The sequence below is a fragment of the Nuphar pumila genome, chromosome 3 (genome assembly GCF_984573655.1).
Source record: "Nuphar pumila chromosome 3, dmNupPumi1.hap1.1, whole genome shotgun sequence".
Lineage (NCBI taxonomy): Eukaryota > Viridiplantae > Streptophyta > Magnoliopsida > Nymphaeales > Nymphaeaceae > Nuphar > Nuphar pumila.
In genome coordinates this window covers 133,341,760-133,360,695 of record NC_143251.1, presented here as the reverse complement: position 1 = coordinate 133,360,695, position 18,936 = coordinate 133,341,760, and the positions used below count along the sequence as shown (strand labels likewise).

General features: G+C 37.1%; 1 protein-coding gene across 1 annotated transcript in view; it reads right to left on the bottom strand.

Annotated features, from left to right (window-relative positions):
- The window catches only part of LOC149843913 (uncharacterized), a 35,902-nt gene extending 19,978 nt beyond the window's left edge, over positions 1–15,924 (bottom strand). Inside the window, exon 1 of the mRNA XM_090000158.1 lies at positions 15,753–15,924. Coding sequence (XP_089856284.1) covers positions 15,753–15,767 — 15 coding nt within the window. The 5' untranslated portion in view covers positions 15,768–15,924. The remainder of the gene's footprint in view (positions 1–15,752) is intronic.
- Between the last annotated feature and the right edge of the window lie 3,012 nt (positions 15,925–18,936).

Genomic DNA, 18,936 nt, shown 5'->3' with positions numbered 1-18,936 from the left:
ATACATGAATATCTTTGTTTTGAACAACATTACAAAATTGACTCTTGAGAACTTGAAGAAAATCAACGTAGTAGAGGTCTCCTCTTCTAGAACCTTCCCCAATCAATCTCCTGGACTGGCGATCCTGTATCCAACATTTATTAGAAGAAAATTTTATATCACAACCATGGTCCGAGAGTTGAGAAACGGAAAGAAGATTTAAATTAAGTTTTGGGATAAGACGAATTTTTGGAACAAAGAAGTCTTGTCTTTCAAAATTGCCTATTCCTTTAATCTCAAGAGGTGTTCCATCCGCGGTTGAGACAAAGGATGGAAAAGAATTTTTAGAAAAAATTGAAAGAGAGCAAGTACTAGGGGTCACGTGAAAGGATGCCCCGGAATCTAAAAGCCAAGATGTCTTATCGGGGGAAGAAGATGACATGGCGGCTCCGAAAATGCCTCCCTTGAGAAGAGGTTGCAATGCCTCTACGAATTGTTGAAGGGAAAGAGACTCACTTGATGATGAAGATTGTTCTTCTGCTTGGGATGCCATAGCCGTTGCAATTAATTTCTTCCATTTAGGACACATAGGTTTGATATGTCCTGGTTCTTTACAAAAGTGGCAATTCAATTTGCTATAGTCTCTTTTGCCATACCGATCATTTCCTCCTTGACCTTGGTTCTTGAAATGAGGAGGTCTATAGGTCTTCACGTTATTCCACAGTCTTGACACGGCATTAACCATTTCACTATCTTCTTGAGTAGAAGAGGTAACAAGAATGCTAGGATTATTCTTGCTAATCCCCATACGGGTTTCTTCACCACTTAGCTTGGTGATTACATCTTCAAGTGAGGGAGATGTGAAAGCGGAGAAAAGAGAGGACCGAACTTGTTCAAATTCGGGTCTAAGTCCATTTAGAAAATTAAAGAACCGGTCTTCCTCAAGTTGTTTGTGCCTTAATTCGATTGCTTCTCCACTCCATTTTGGTTCAAGGATGGCAAGCTCATCCCAAATAGAGGATAATTCGGCAAAATACTCCCGAATGGTCATTTCATTTTGTTGGAGGGTCAAAGCCCTCTTTTGGAGAAAGTACTTGTGAGATAAGTCTCTTGAAGTGTACATTTTCTCAAGATACAACCAAACTTTGGAAGCTTTTTTAAATTTGATGATATTGGCGTTTATCTTGGTCTCAACGGATGAAAAAATCCAAGATAAGATCTTGAAGTTCTTCATTTCCCAATCATCATGCTTTTTAGAATATTCCTCAAGAGCCTTTTGTCTTTCATCCCCTTCAAGGATCTTAATATCCCCTTCTTCAATGATGGTGATTTTGGGTTCCGGTTCCGGTATTGATCCATGAATGTAACCCTAAAACCCATTTCCTTTAATATGGGCTTTCATATTACCGGCCCAAACATGATAGTTTGAGCCATTAAGCTTAAACCCAAGAGAGAAATGGGAGTCTTTTTCGCCCATTAGAGAAGAAAGAAGACAAGAAATAATACGTACCTCAAGTATTTTTCGCGTCTTTCTTGATAAAAGAGGCTTCTAAAATATTGCCCGAAGAAGATGATCCACTTCGATCTCAAAAAGCTTGAAGGCATGCTTTTCGAGGTATTCAAATGGAGGAGAATCACAATTCTTCTTCTTCAACGAGGCTCTGATACCATGTGAAGAATCCTTGCAAACAATCAAGTTTTCAAATAACTTGATACTTCAAATACTCAATATACAAAATAAATGCTCAGTGTTTATAAGCTTTACACCACAAAAGAAGTGCAATAAATGCACAGTGTTTATAAGCTTTACACCAAAGAAAGTGCAATAAATGCCCAGTGTTTACAAGCTTAAGGAGACAACTCCTTACTCTAATAATTCATACAATGGGCTCACGTAGCCTTATTTATAAGCAAACTTAAGAGACGTTGGGCTATTCCCAACAGCTCTTATTAGAGATGTTGGGAATCAGCCCAACGTCTATATTTTTAACACTGTGTACACAGTCAATGGCTAACTGCTGTACACTTACAAAAACATTATATAAAAAAAACAAAAATAAAAAATGAAAAAAACTACAAAAATAAAAAAAATAAAAAGGAGGAATTACAATCATATTCAAAAACATGAATATGCGTAAAATGTAGAAATGACTAAAATACCCCTACATCCAATACAATAAAGAAATATATATTTTATATATATACAAGTAGATGAATACATATACATATATGAAATATATATATGTATATGTATCTTCTTTTATATATAAAATATATATAGAAAATACATTGTCTTATAAATTACAATTTAACAGTTATGTATGTTGAGGTTTGGTTGTTTCATATTATGAAATGTGCATGTTCAAGTATGCATGCATAGAACTCATGTTTTGTTTACGCATTCTTCGAGGTTCAATTTATGAAGTGCAATATTGTTTGTGGTGATGATATGATGCGTAGGATAATATGCTTAAGTATGATATGATTTAAATGCCACGTGAAATGAAATTATGCATGCATGCGATAAATGTTTAAGTTCAATAGTAAACTTAGTTCATGAAGCCTTATTGGTTAAATGTGTGATTTTATAATTTTAATGTCATATGAAGTGATATATGGTGTGATGCTTTGATTGTATACATGCTTATGCCCGTGTTGATGGCTATCAATCCTGAGAGTGGTCAATTGTATTGAAGCATGTATCACAATAGTTTTCACTGGATATGGTACTCGTTGAGGAACTGTTCCCAAAAGATTCTTTGTGAGGATGTGCATGACCAGATCAAGTAATCGGGCTAGAGTGGTAAGTCGTTGTGAGGAAGTGCATTGTCCAAGAGCGGGTAGCCCGCGAAGACGGTATATTCCTGTGAGAAAATGCATTGTCCAAGACCAGGCAGACCATCCATCTAGGGCGGTAACTCCTTGTGAGGTTGTATATTTCCCAGACCAGGTGATCCGGCGTGGATTTTGTAAATCTTTATTATGAATAAATGAAATGTTATGATGAATTGTGATGAACTTCTGAGTTGATTAAGATAGCCAGTTATGAATCTAGAGATTTGGCTTTTCTATTATAGCATAATTATATATTAAACTCAGATATGATAATCAGATCATTATTGATTTTAGATCTTGATATGAGGTTGTGATTGTGACGCTTATGTTAGCGTATAGGTGAATGACACATCACGCCTACAAATGACTAATTTTGACTTATTAGGTGAATGATACATCACGCTTGCATAGTTTCATTGCAAATGATTGTCTGAGTAAATATATCACACCTATGTATCATGATTGATGTGTATCATGAATATCTAACTAAATGATTTATAAGGTATGTGCATGTGTTTCACGTTGGAATGGTGAATGTGATTTGACTTATTGTTTATAAGAATTATGAATGCATATGAAAATGATCAATGATCTAAATGTCTTATATATATATATATATATATATATATATATATATATATATATATATATATATATTATGCGATGACTTGTATGACTTGAATGCATATAGATTACGTTTTATTACGTGAGTTAAGGTTGAATAGTATATTAATGAAATGCTTTTAAATGTTTTATGTTTGAATCAGAGTTACGGGAAACACTTATAGAATAGGGGAAGCGCACTTCCCCGGGACACGCTTCAGAAGTGCGAAATGTGGCGCTTCCGAAACTCGAGGGGAAGCGCAGGTTCAATTGAGGAAGCACGTCCCCCTTTAAAGGGAAGCGCGTACCCCTTTAAAGGGGAACGTGATTCCCTTTAATGAGGGTACGCATACCCCGATAAAGGGGGACGCGTACCCCTTTAATGGGAGATGTGTACCCCTTTAAAGGGGGACTCTATTGTGGAAAGGACGAAGTTGCCCTTAAATTATTATTTTTATACATGAATATGTTTTTTACTAAAGATAAAATGGGTATTTTACAAAACCCATGAAAAAATAAAATTGAAAGGGGCTTAGGGTTTTGTTTTTTCACGTATCATCCGACTCCTCTCTCTCTCTCTCTCTCTCTCTCTCGAGTTTTCGGCGACCTCCGAGTTCCGGCGACCTCAAAAAATTCCAATGGCCTCCACCGACTTCCGGCGATGAAGATGTTCAGGACCTTCAGGTACGCTATCTCTTCTCTCACCCGCTCTCTCTCATGCTCTCTCACTCTCTCTATCTTGGATCTGTTTTGCCTCTCGACCTTTTTTTTTATGAGTTCTGGATCTGCTGGGTCCTTGGTGAAAAGGGGACGGCAAGAAGCAAGGGTTGGGTTGGAGGGCTCGACCAGTCCCAACACGAAGCAAGGGCACACTGGGCGCAGGGTGACGGTTGGGTTCTGCCAGCTGCGAGCTAGGGAGACGAGGACCTCTGACCACCTGTGATGGCAAGTGGCGGTGTTGGGCATGGGGGGTTGGCTCGACAGAGACACACAAAGAGGGAGAAGGTTGGGGGAAGAGGCTCCAACAGGGAGCACCACCGGCAGGGTGTAGCTAGGATTCATGTGAGGGGGGGGGGGGGGGGGGGCAAACAGGGGTGTAGCCAAAAAAAAATTGGTGTGATAGTCTGGGGTTCGGGGACAGCGCCCCAGAATTTTTTTTTTTTTGAGATAAAATAAAAAATGGCTACAATTATTAATAAAAATCTATTTCATATGGACAAATCAAACTATTCGCTGCAGTCAGGGCTGGGCTAGGACTGGGCTATAAAAATGGATAAAAATCTATTTCATATGGAATCAGAGCAGGGCTAGGACTGGGTTTAAAAAAAAAATTAACTGGATCGGGAGGCAGGACTGGGCTACAGCCCAATTCTGCCCCCCCCCAGCTCCGCCTATGGCCATCGGTGGGTTGGGGCTCACTGGAGGTAGAGATGGTGGTGTGTGAGGCGTGCACGCCGAGGGGGGTGAACCAAGAGAGTGAGAAGAGAGGGAGAAGAAGAAAGCAAAGAGAGAGGGTGAAAAAAACAACATAGAGAGTGGGGGTTATAGATGGTGGTGGTGCCTTATTGTATGGGTTGGATCCTATGTCACAGGGATTCGGCTAGCAGGGTGCCGCACCCGCGTCGACGCGACTCGACGCGGGTGCGGGTGCGGCACTGGGTGCGGTCAACCCGACCCTGGGTGCGTTGACCGCACCCAGGGTCATTTTTGTCTATTTTTTTTTTGGATTTTAAAAAAAAAAACCCTATGAAATGGGCTGCGGAATTTAAAAAAAACTCTTTAGGGGGGGCACTGCCCCCCTATAACCCCCCGCCAGGGGCGGCCCCCCTGGACCGCTGACCGCGCAGCGGGACCCGCGTCGGGGGGAGCCCCGGGACCCCCCTTCCTGCAAGGGCAAAAACAATGAATAAGGCTCCACAACTCATCACTTTCATCTTTGGGGACAACCATATAAGATAAAAAAATGGTGAAAAGTAAGTTAGGCATAAATGTCATGGACCTTAACAGCTACCATACATTCATACATATAGACTATACATGGTATATATATATATATATATATTTATTTATTTATTTATTTTTACATTTTTGCCCCTGCCGCACCCGGGTTCTTTGGAAGTGCCGAATCCCCGCACCCGCACCCGCACCCATGTGACATAGGTTGGATCCAAGTTCCAACCAACTGAGATTGGGTATAAATGGGGGTTAGAGTGGTTTGGGGTTGGATCCTTATGGGTTCAACCCAAACCGAGTAGGTGAGAGGATGGTTTCGTGGAGGCTTTTGGTTTGGGTTGGATTCTTATGGATCCAACCCAAACTAGGTATTTAAGAGGCATAGTGGGTTGGGTTGGGTCCAAATGATGTTTATTTTTTTGTTTTAGTAATTGGTAAATTATGAGAGTAATGATTTCATTGATTTGTGTTCTTCACTCTCCATCATTTGCTGTTAATAATAGTTTGTTTTTTGTTTTAGGCTGATTCCATGTGGTGAAGCATAATTTTTTTGACTCTTGAAATTTCAAAAGTTGAATTCTTTCCCTATTACATGGAGTTATTCACTCTAAATGATGATCACTAATTAGTTTTTTAGTGTGTCTAGATTTCTAGATTAGCAAAAATGTATTTGTTGAGCCATCTCAGTTTTCACTTTTTGTGTTTAGAATAAAAAATGACTTCAAAAGTTCAAATTAATTACTACAAGTATTAGGTTGAAGGTAACTTGTCCATGGGTAGTAAGAACTGGTACTTGATGTGTTGCATAATCGAGCTCTTTTGTTATCTACATTCTTTTTTATTGTCATCCATTTGTCCTTGTGAACTTGTCTCAGTATAAAGACAACCATATATGTTTTAATGGTCTTAATCCATTGAGACTTGAGAATCTGAAATGCATATTTCTGTCTCAGCTTACATTTACCTCACCCAATTCCCATTCAGTGTCAATCTGAATTTTGTCTTTCTTCATTGTGATGTTGTCCTTGTTTAACAATTTTTCATAAATGCAATCTTTTGAAAGAACTTCCTTTCTTTTTTTCTTTTTCTTTTTTTATTTTTGTCGGCTTCATCATAGTATATTAGAGATAGATCTTTCATCTTTATGAATGATGCTTATTTAAAATTTTAAAGTGTTTTAAGTTGATTCATATACTTTTATGATGCAAGTATATTTGCATGTTCTTTGCTTCATTGATGACCATCAGAAGCTATGATCACGACAATTATGATGACGATGATGATTCTTTGTACAATTTGGACTTGGAGCATGAATTGTCTAGTGGTGTTGGGAAGGACAATGCAAGAAAGGGCAAGAGGTCTTCTGATTTTCCATATCAGTTTGAGGACAGAAACGAAAATTGTTTTGATGAAGAAGAATATAACTTGGATGATTACTATTCTGAAGATGACCAAGATGATAAACCACCTAGCATGCATAAAACAACAATGCTATGGCGCCATATATTGAAACAAAAGAAGAGTGGGCAAGGAAAGCAAGGTGGAACCCAGGTTTTTATGCGCAGGCACTGCAAAAATATTTATCGTGGGTCATATACTCGAGTTTTTGCACATCTCATGGGATCTTCAAAGGGACAAAGTGTTGGGATTGCCTTTTGCCCTGTAGTTGCAAAAAATGCAGAATTGGCAAAAAAAATTAAGAGGCAAGTTCGCCGAGTGGAGGTTTCATCAAGTGCATTTGAGTTGAGGAGATCAAGAATTAATAATCCGAAGAAGCCTATTAGTATGACTACATCATCTAGTGGAAGCCGAAAAACAATTGATATTCGTGATATCTTTAAAAAGGTAGAAAGAGATGATGTAGATCACAAAATTATCAGATTTTTGTGTGCAAATGGCATACCTTTCAATGTGCTTTGATCGCCATATTGGGAAGAGATGATATCTACAGTTAGTAAAGTGCCTGGATATAAACCCCCATTATATGAAAAAGCGCAAACAACGTTGCTTGACAGTGAGAAAGAGTGTGTTCACAGAGAGTTAAATGAATTTCGAGAAAAGTTTGAGGAGTTTGGACTTTCCATTGTCTCCGACGGTTGGACAAATATAAAGAACAAACACTTGATAAATATACTTGCATCAAACTGTTTTGGTTCGATGTTCTTATATGCAAGCGATTTTTCTAATGTGCAACAGTCAGCTGCAAACATTGTCGAGTTTTTTAATACGGGATTTAAACTTATGGGGCCTTCTAATGTAGTGCAAGTGATTACAATGCAGCAAATTGCAAGTTAGCAGTTGAAGAATTAAAACAAACGTATAAGTATATTTTTTGGTCACCTTGTGTTGTGCATACACTTAATTTGATCTTCAAGGATTTGGCACATGAGTTTCTTTGGTTGGGAGAAACATATTTGCAGAGTAAAGAAATTGTGAAGTATATCACAAATCATTCAAAAGCACTAGCAATCTTTAGAAGCAATGGAAAATTAGAGTTAATAAAGATTGCAAAAACAAGATTTGCTTCACATTATACTACTTTGAAGTGCTTGCTTGATGTAAGGGAGAGCTTGAGGCTCACAGTAATTTCAGATAGATAGAGCGAATGAAAGTAATCATGCATGGATGAAACTATGAAAAAAAGGGTTGTTACAACATAAACAAATGTTGTTGATGAAGAATATTGGGATTTTGTTCATTTAGCATTATTGATTACAAAACCCATCTATAAGATGATTAAATTTTGTGATAAGGAAGGCCCTATAATTGGTGAAGTGTATAAAGGCATGGACAACATGTTGGGGGAAATCAAAGACAATCTAAAAGGACAACCAGATTTGTATAAAAAGATTCATAAAATTGTCTCAAATAGATGGGATAGAATGAATGTGCCTCTCCAGAGTCTAGCCCACATGCTTACTCCAAAATATTACAAGTTAAAGTATCTCAAGATCCCAGGAGCAGGAGGAGTCAAACGAGTTTCTCCTGGTAAACATTTTATTCTATCTATTTAATAAAGTTTAAAGTTTAATGATTTAATTATTTTTTTATTTCATTTGCATTTTCTTGTTATAGTTACTAAACATTTTTTTTTTGCAGAAAAGGATAATGATATCTTAGATGGTGCAATGCTCGCGCTTGAAGTGATATCTGCTGGAAATGAAGAGCTCTCTACACTTTATAGGTCACAACTTGTAGCTTTTGCATCAAGAAGTGAAAGATTTAGCCGAAATACAGCAAGAATAGATACATTAAATCCTACAATGTCGGTGCTTAATTGGTGGTGTTTTTATGGTGGTGATACACTTGAATTGAGAGCATTAGCCATTAAGGTTTTATCTTAACCTATTAGCACATCTTCTGCAAAAAGAGTGTGGAGCACCTATAGTTACATTCACAATGTTAAAAGAAATAGGCTCAATGAAGATCGTGTTGATACCTTGGTGTATATTCATTCCAATCTTCGATTGATTGACAGGTATGATTAAATCATGTTGTACTTTTGTTTTGGTATTTTTTTTCTCTTTTTTTATAATTAATTATTTATTACCATTCATATTTTATATTCTTGTTATAAAAAGGTGCAACAACCGCTACAAAGAAGGACCTAGTCGAAAATGGAATATCAATCCATAACTTCCTATTGTAGAAGAAAATACAGTGAGATTAGAGGACATGCGGTGGATAGATTTGAATGATAGGGCACAACAATCAAGCATTATTTTCAAATTCAAACATAAAGATGCACAACCAAAAGCTCCATTACCTCCAATAATCATACGTACAAATGAAGTTGAAGAGGATACAAATCAATCCAACAGAGCTAATAGAACTGCAGATATACAAGAGCGACCATCAGTTCCTCAAGGTCGGATTGATCGTTTCTTTAGCAGGAGACCTAGGCAAGGTATGTTGATATTATGTTTTTTGTATTTTAAATTATGGTTTTTGAATATTTTAATTTTTTAACGTATTCATTATAGGAAATGAAGGAAGGAGCAGAAGACATGGTTGTAGAGGACAAGAAGCATGTGATGATGCAGAAAGTTCGCGATCTATTGTTGACTTGAAGGGGAAGAGAAAGATTACAGATTAATGAACTCTTGAATTATTAATTATTTTTTTGATGATGTAGTTGGAGTAGTCCAACTTAAAAACTTTTATGTTACTTTTTTGTCATGGTCTTGTAATATTTTTTTGATATACTTTTATTTTGAATCTTGCGTGATGAAGTGAAGTAGTGGATTATATTAATTTTAAGTTTAGAGTTTAGAACTTTGTAGCCTATAAATTACAATTTAGAAATTTATAGCTTAAAAATTTAATTGTATCTCTATGTAATCTTTGAGTTTATTGATTTCTCATTTTCTGTGTTGCAGAGATGACAAGATTTACAACAATCACAATATCAAATAACAAGTCATTTGATTCTTTCGTTGAAAAAGGTACGTTTTTTAATCAAATTTATTTGTTTTCTTAATGCATTATTTAGTGTTTTCATGCATTTGTTAAATGGTTGCAACAAGAATGTGAATTATGATCTTCTCTTGATGTATGGTTTTTTAAATGCTTGACAGTTGCAATATGATACATTTGTTAGATAATTACAACTTATATTATTTATTGTCTATATACATGTTTTATTTTGTCAATGATGACATAAATCTTATTTTTTAATAAAATAAAAATATATAATTACATTTTTGCTTCCCTTTTGATTCTTATTCGTTTCTCACTTGAATCCTATGTCGCTTCCTTCTTCGCTTCTTAGGTCACTTCCGGTTCGCTCTCTAGGTCGCTTTCGAGACGCTTCCTAGGTTGCTTCCGAGACGCTTTCTAGGTCGCTTCCGAGACGCTTCCTGGTTCGCTCCTAAGTCGTCTCGCGCTTCCCGCTTCCTAAAATTTTAGAAGTGCCTCGCTTTCCGCTTTCCATATCGCTTCCCGCTTCCTCGACTGGCAACTCTGGTTCGAATGCTTGAAATGAATGACTCATAGGACGTTGTTCCCTTGTTTATCACTTGACGATGGATGAATAATATATCTTTACCTTTAATGCTTGATATGTTTTCTTTAAGTTTGAGTTTGGGTTGTTTTACCAGACTTTAGCGAGTCTGACCCCGTTTTATGGGGGACAGGTAATGCAGGTAAAGTATGATGAGTAGTTTGAGCAAAGGGTTGGTCGAGCTGCATCCTCGAGGGTCCACTCTTACCTTGCGATCTTGGTATTCGTGATCTTTTCGTTTTAAGTACTTGATCATGTAGAGACTGAAGTATTGTTTTCATACTCTGATTTGAAATGAAATTAAAACTCTTCATATTTCAGTCTTATATTGTACATGGCTTGAAATTTGTATATCCCGTACATTTTGATTTGATTGTTATCTTTAATGTAACCGCGCCCAAAGTCTTAACCGTTTTTAAAAATTGTTTCCGCATTATAAGATCTGATTTACTTATACTTATTAAAAAAAATTGGTCTCGAAATTTCAATATTTGAACTATAATTAAGGTTAAAAATTTTGGGGTGTTACACTTATCATCTTCCTCTGAATTGAAATTAATTGTTTATACTGACTTTGACTGAGGAGGTGACCCAAATAATCGTCATTCTACCACTGGCTTTTGTGTGTTTTTAGGAGACTCGCTGATCTCGTGGAGATGTAAAAAGCAACAAAATGTGTCACTATCTTCTACCGAAGCTGAATATCGAGTCATGGCAACTACTACCATGGAAATTGTATGGATTCATCAACCATTAAAAGACATGGGAATTAATATAGAAGGCCACCAAACTATGCTAATGATAACAAGAGTGCAATTTATATTGCCAAAAATCATACATTTCATGAGCGAACCAAACACATTGAGATGGACTGTCACTATATTCAAGAAGCATATCCGAAAGGAGTCATAGATCTTATGTATGTAACTTCAGAATATCAGTTGGCAGATTTCTTCACCAAAGCACTATGCTCTCCGCGATTCAACTTCCTTCTTAACAAACTTTCGGTCATCATGCCCTAAGTTTGAGGGGGGGTGTTAAATTATAATCCCTAAACATTGTAATTCTACATATATTTTATATATAAAGGAAGATACATATATATATATATATATATATTTCATATATATACATGTATCTAGCTTCGTATATATATAAAATATATATTCTTTTCCCATATTAGTTATAGGGGTATTTTAGTCTTTTCTTCCATTTTATGCATATTCACTTTTTTTAATGTTTGTAATTTCCTTTTTTTCTTATTTTTTCTTCTTTGTACTATTGTCCCTTAGGGGGGCCACACACTAGTCGTTGGGCCCCTCCAACGGTCACATTTGTGATCGTTGGAGGGGCTCCAACGACTATATGGGGAGCCCCTTCAAGGGTCATTGTATGCCTTATAAATATGAGCCGCCTCTCTTGTATTCTTCAAGGCTTAGAGACAACTCATTTAATAAAGTTTCTTTTTCTCTTTTATGCCTTGGTGCATTTGTGAGCCATTGTGGGTTGTGCCTTTGGGGATGGTGAAGAGCACGAGGTCGGCCAGCGTGGTGACGAAGGTGGCGATTGGGTGGAAGATGACAATGACAACGGCAGCGGCTGCACCAAGTTGGGCTCAGTGCCAATCGATCTCGAAGCTCTGACCGCCATTGGTGACGTGGTCGAGAGGCGGCGAACCCGACCACCACTGTCATAGGTGGTCGAGTTGTGCCCTCCCTGCCTCCGGCAGAGGCAGGGAGGAAGAAAAGAGGGCAACGGGGGAGTGAGAGAGATTGAAGGAGGTTAGAGAGGGAGAGATACGCAGAGGGGAGAGAGAGAGGCGAGACAGGGGTTTAGCCGAGAAGAACGAGAGAGACGGGGGAGAGAGATTGAAGGAGACATACCTGCAGTTGTCGCGTCGGATTCGCTGCACCGGAGATAGGCTGGGTTGGAGACGACTCAAAGGAGAAGAGGAGGTGTCAGGGTTGGGATGGGGGGGGGGGGATTTTTTTTGCCCTAATCCCTTGCCCAGCCCCATTTCATTGGGTTTTTTTTAAGTCCAGATTTGGACTGTTATGACCCTAGGTGCGTTGACCACACCCAGTGTCGGTTTGACTGCACCGGGTGCTGCAACCTCACCTGAGTCGCATCGACGCGGGAGCGGCACCCTACTGGTTGAATCCCTGTGACATAGGTCACTTCCAATAATAATCATATCATCCACGTACAATAGAAGAATGACAATGGTAGAACCTGTATCTTTGACAAAAAGAGCAGTGTCAATATAGCAAGATCTATAACTCAAATTTAACGTAACGTTGGTAAATCTATTGTACCAAGCTTTAGGGGCTTGCTTAAGCCCATATAAAACTTTTCTCAATCGAAGAACTTTTTCCTTCTTGATCTCAAGATCGAGAGAAAAATTCATATCAAATTCATCATTTAGGTCTCCTTTTAAAAAAGTATTTTTAATATCTAATTGGTAGACATGTCATTTTCTAATGGATGCTAAGGAAATAAGAGTCCTTACACTAGTCATACATGCTATGGGTGCAAATGTTTTCTCATAGTCAATATCATACTCTTGAGAGTAATCCTTAACTACTAATCTAGCCTTCTATCTTTCTAAAGATCCATTTTCTTTAGTATTGACTTTAAAGACCCACCGACATCATATAGTTTTTTTTCATAGAAACAGCGATTGTATCTCCCAAGTTTTGGCTTTTTCTAAGGCTCTCAATTCTAAATTGATCATATCTACCCATTCAAGAAGATCTTTAGTTTCATTGTAGGAAGAGGATTCATAGAAGGAATGGATGGACATAAGACAAGCTCTATACTTAAGTAAAAAGGACTCATAGGATACAAATCTATTGGGAGGCCTAGAAATACGATCAGATTTCTAATGCTTGGTTCTTTGGGTGTTTGGTTTTGAGTGTATTTATCAAGTGCACATGGAGAATTTTCAGCCGTTCTTCGAGAATAATGTTGTATATCATGAGTCAGTACATAAACATTCAAAGGGTCATTAGAGTTATCAATATGTATAATCTTATCATTAACATGCTCAATCCCTAAGCCACAACCATCATTAGATTTATCATTTTTTGGTAATAAATCAAATAAGAAGGAATACTCGGTGTCATCCTTAAGCTTATCCATACAAAAAACATTTTCATTTTAAGGAAAAGTCGCATTCTTTGAAACATATAATTTGTCATTTTTCAAGTCATAGCATTTATATCCCTTTTGATTTTCTGCATAACCAAGAAACACACTTTCTATGGCCTTAAGAGAAAGCTTATTTTTTCTTTCAAGAAGAACAAAGCATTTACATCCAAAAACTCCTAATCTACTTAAATCGGGAGTGGTTTGGTAAAGTTTTTCAATTGGAGAAATGTTTTGTAAAGAAGATAAATATAGCCTTAAACCCTATTCATCATAGTCAGACAAAATATATAGAGACAGACCAGCATTTCATTAGAAGGAAAATTGAAGATCAATAGTTGGAGGCAAAGTTTATTGGAATTGAAAATCAGCTGGCAAATCTTTTTACAAAATGGATAAGCAGAGGTTTTCATTTCTGAAGGAGTTGTCCATGGTTGAGAACCATGTACAACTTGAGGTAGGCGATTAAGATACTAGATCCGGTCTAGATTCTCACAGATCCCTAATGATTTGTAGATCTATTTTTTTGTTCTCTGTTTTACCCCTTAATGTATTAATGCATTATTTGTGTCATCAGGGTATTGTTGTCATGTAAGATTATTTTTCATATATATAATGGAACAGAAGAAGGCACGCCCCATGTTGGGGCATCGTGTGTTGTTGCAGCCCTAACTCTTTTATCTGTCTCTCTCCTCTGCTGAAGCTATTCTGGTATCTTCAAAATCTATCAATTATCTATATTTTTCAATTTTTAAAGCTTCCAACATTTTCTCAAGATTCTTCTCAGAAAGATCGTTTGTTGAAAATATCTCAAAGAAAAAACTTTGCCAAGAAATTACCTTAAACGATACAGGTGACTATTTGTGTAATTAATAGTTCTTTAAAAGACCATGTGGCTCTTAAACAGCCACGTTATGATGTGTATTATAGGAGGATATATTAGAAACCACAAAATTAAGGAAGGGTGTTAACAGTCTATAAATATGTAAACTTGGTTCGTTTATAAAACACTCCAATGCAATGAAATGTTAGATATTTTTGGAGTCGATTCTAATGAGCACTAAATTCCATGAATGACTCCCCTTGCTTTCTTGAGTTGCAAGTGTGTTGTGTGTGTATATCCAAGTATTGGGTTGTGTTAACATCAATTTAATTGTTTAGTTTATATTCAGCATATGGCATTGGGCAACGGATCTTTCTTTAGTCCGACTTGAAGCTCTGCTTGAATTCCACTTTGTGCGACCCATCATTCATCAAGCGGTGTCAAAGCGCACCTGGCCCATGGAGACCACCAACTCAACAAATATATCTCATGGTAACTAATCATGCTGTTAGATTATAAAACAAGCCGGTTGGTGGGCATTTGCAATTGTAATGATGGCTCCCACATGTGTGAAGTTGTAAAGATGATTTCCCATTTAACAAAGTGTTGGGGAAATGTTACTCTTCTACATGTGGTAGGCCTACATCTGGAGTGCAGTAACAGCATTCCAGGGAGCTATACCTAGATATAGTATCTTCATTCTACAGCTACTAAGGGCCATCCATTCACCTGAACATGAGGAACTGTCTGAAAAGTTCTAATACATAGATATGCACATAAATACTTCTTTAGAGCACCAGCCTATAGTGTACCACAACCAAACACAAAAAGAACAAACTCGCATTCATTATGTATCATAAACTCCATTTTCTACACCTAAGCTGGAAAACAAGTGCCAGTTACAAGTAATACACCTATGAATACCTGAATTCCAAGTAGCAGACCGTCTTACCATGATTGATGAACTCGGCATTCAACATGGGTGACCTTTCGAGAAGATCTCGTTTCTACACATTAAGTTTTCTTTATGTTTTTTCGATTACTTAAATTCTTCGTGCAATAGACGGCACTAGAGAGGCACCGACTAATGCATTAGTAGTCTGTTTTGGCCTCCCTCCCTTGATGGAGATAAGGTGAGATAAACTGGGATATTGTGCTTCCTCCCCCGATGCGATTTCTGAATTATACCATTATTCTGAATAAATGGGTGCCCCCAAAATACGACTTAAGTATTGTAAATCTCACGAATAAACAACGAATCCATGGAGATAAGGTGAGTAAATGACAATATAAAATTGCGAAATTCTGAATGAAGCAGGACAAAGAATTTTTGCAGACAGGGAGAACAAAAAATCTAGAGGGGAATTTTGGGGTTGCCGGATAAAAACAAAATGAGAGAGAGAGACCCACCTCGTAGTCGTCCATGGTGCCTCCGGAGATGATAAGGTTCGTCTCTCTTTCTCTCTCTCGCTTCTTCCCCTCCAGAATTTTTTGGGACGATCGATCGATCGATCGAGCGGGCTCCTCGAAGAGAAATTTCTTTGGTAAAATAGGAAGCGTTGTTTCAAGAGAGACGACCGATCGGAAAATAAAAAGAATCTTTTACAAAAGCAAAAAAAACTGATTCTACGATTCGAGCCCGGAACTATCGAATGAGAGCCGAGTATCATAACCAACTAGACTATAATAGATTTGATGTAAACGGCCTACATTAATTTAATTAAAGTATATTTTATACATTAACCTTCTTTTTGGCACGGGGGGGGGAAATTTAATTCATGTAAGAAGGTGAGGAAAATTTTGGCATGCATCTATGGCTGGTGAACGAGTTGAACATGAAGTGTGCCAACTCCGCTTGTGCATATAGCAAGCCAAGTGAGTTCATGCTCATGATGAGTCGAGCCAGCTTGAGCTTGCTTGTTTACCAAAAAAATCTAAAAGTAATAGGATTTCAGCTCTAAAGCTATTAACCTTAAGCTCAAAGTGACTTATTTAAGTATATTATTTTAAGGCTAGAAAGGACAAGATTTAAGCTTTAAATCTATTGCCTGCAGGCAGACACAACAGCCATTTATCATACACTACACTTTACCATATAAATAATATATCTAAAAATATATTGATTACTAGTTAATGGGCCAAGCTCAGCTAAACACTTGAGCTATTTATGACTTATGAGTTCTTTGTGAGCACTACACAAGGGTGGAAACAAATGCACAGTAACTCAGGAATAGGCTTATCCGCTAGTGACTCGTGACTCAAGCGGGTCAACTCGATAACTCATTAAGTTTTATTAACTTTTGATTTTGTATAAAAATAATATATTATTAGTCAACTAAATAAATTTAAAAAAAAAAATCAAAATAGCATGATTTTTTTGTAAAATCATTAAATAAATAAAATAACATTATGCTAAGTTACAACTAAGCTACATCTAGTCATTTATTAATAAAAAATTTGAAATGCCAAATAGCTAAGCTAGTGTCTCCAACTATAGATTATATAACATAGTTCATATAAGCAGGCTACCAACATCTATATAACTTATTCTAACTCGGAAATCAAAATACCAAATAGCTAAATTAGTGTCTCCAACTATAGATTATATAACATAGTTCGTGTACCAACATTCATAGAACTTATTCTAACTTCGGGTCTTACTTCCAACATTCATAAATTTATTCAAACACATTTTAAGTTTCTCATCAAACATTCGAACATATAACTTCATAATTTACCTATCAATTCATTCAAAAATATAAATTTATTATCTACTCATAAATTCATTTAAATATTCAAAGTTCAAACACAAACACAAACATAAATTTATTCCTGTGTAATGGTAAACCCAGCAAGTCCTCTCAGAAGACATCTGAAAACTCATGAACCACGTTCAACTGCTCTAAAGGTGTCTCATGATTGTCCGTGGTGGACACACTGGCCAAGAACACCATACAACCCTGTTTATGATATCTCGAGAGCTTTATTGTTGAAATGATCTTCACCTCACTCACAGGCCTAGACGCCTGAAACACCAACGTAGACAAGTTGGGGCGCTCCAACTGAACCTTCTTCTCCCAACACTAAAGAGTCATATTATGTCTGAACAACTAGTCCATACCTAAAATGACATCATAGAAAGTCATGTCTAGTATGACTAGGTCGGCAGACAACTTATGCCCCTCGATGATGACTCAAACTGCATGAAGGTACTTCCTATAATGAGTACACAAGCATATTGGAGACATCACATCAAGAGTCTTCTCTAGGCTAGACAGAACAAAGTCAAGCAATCTTGCAAAAGACGAAGGAATAAAAGAATGGGTAGCCCTCGAATCAGACATAACACAAGCAAGATGGTCAGTGACTATGAAAATGCTTTTGATCAGGTCGGCCTGTTTGCCCTGCTCTGTAGTCGTGGCAATGTAAACTCTCTCAATCGTCTTACATTGTGTCTGCTATTGAGGTCTTTGTTGTTGCTGACTACCCTGAGCCGCCAGCTTGCTTGGACAATATTGTGCCACGTGTCCTGGCTGCTAGCACTGGTAGCACACCCCCTTGAAAAGAGGGCAATAGCCACTGAGATGACTCTTGTTGCAATGCTTGTAAACAAATTGGGCCTTCTCTTATTGTTGTATAGACTATGGTAGACCCTACTGAGTCCCCTACTAGTTCTCCTGCTGGGGTCTTCTGCTTTTTCACCTTACCCCCATGTGCCTTGCCGCCGACAGGTGGGTTCTTCCTCACACCACTGTTGTCATTGCCTCCCTTCTTCGGCGATTCATCCTTGAACCGCTCACACTCCTTATTCAGGATGGATGCAGACTTAACCACATCGCTAAACATAATAGGATGACTCATTATGACATGAACCTAGAGACTATTTTTTAAGCCATGAACATACTTCGCTACCCTCATTTTATCATCAGCGAACAGGTTCAGGCAATACTGCTCCAAATTAAGAATTTTGGTGGTGTAGTCCACCAAACTCATGTTTCCCTGAACGAGCTCAAAGAACTATTGTTGCATGCACTCTCAAGTGTAAGAAGAGAAATATGCATCCAGGAACTCTCACTGAAGGTCTCGCAGGGGATATCATCCACTTTGGCATACATTGTAATGATCGCAATTTTTTAATAAATTTTCATAAATATTTTTATAAGTGATAATTTGATAATGATAATACGTGTTATACAATGTAAATAGATTGGGTTTTAAATTAGGACTTAGAAATAAATAAACAAAGTACTCAAAATGACAATGGGTCCTTTCGACCCTAGTAGAAATCGTTTTTGAAATACATTTTTGAGAAAATAGCATTTTTAAAAAAGAATTTAAATAAGCTAGACAATTTGGTATTTAAAAGAATGTTATATGCATTTAAAAATAATTTAGTTTATATTTAGAGTTATTTCATTTAAACTTAAAAATAGTTTTGAAAATTTTGAAATCCAAAATACTAAATAAAACCAATTTATAAAATAAGAAAAATGGGTGGAATGGAAATTTAATTTTTAACCATATTATATAAAATGGTAGAGGTCCATAGGTGGGGCCGTCCATCCTGTGTGTTACCTCTTAGTTTACTTAAGAA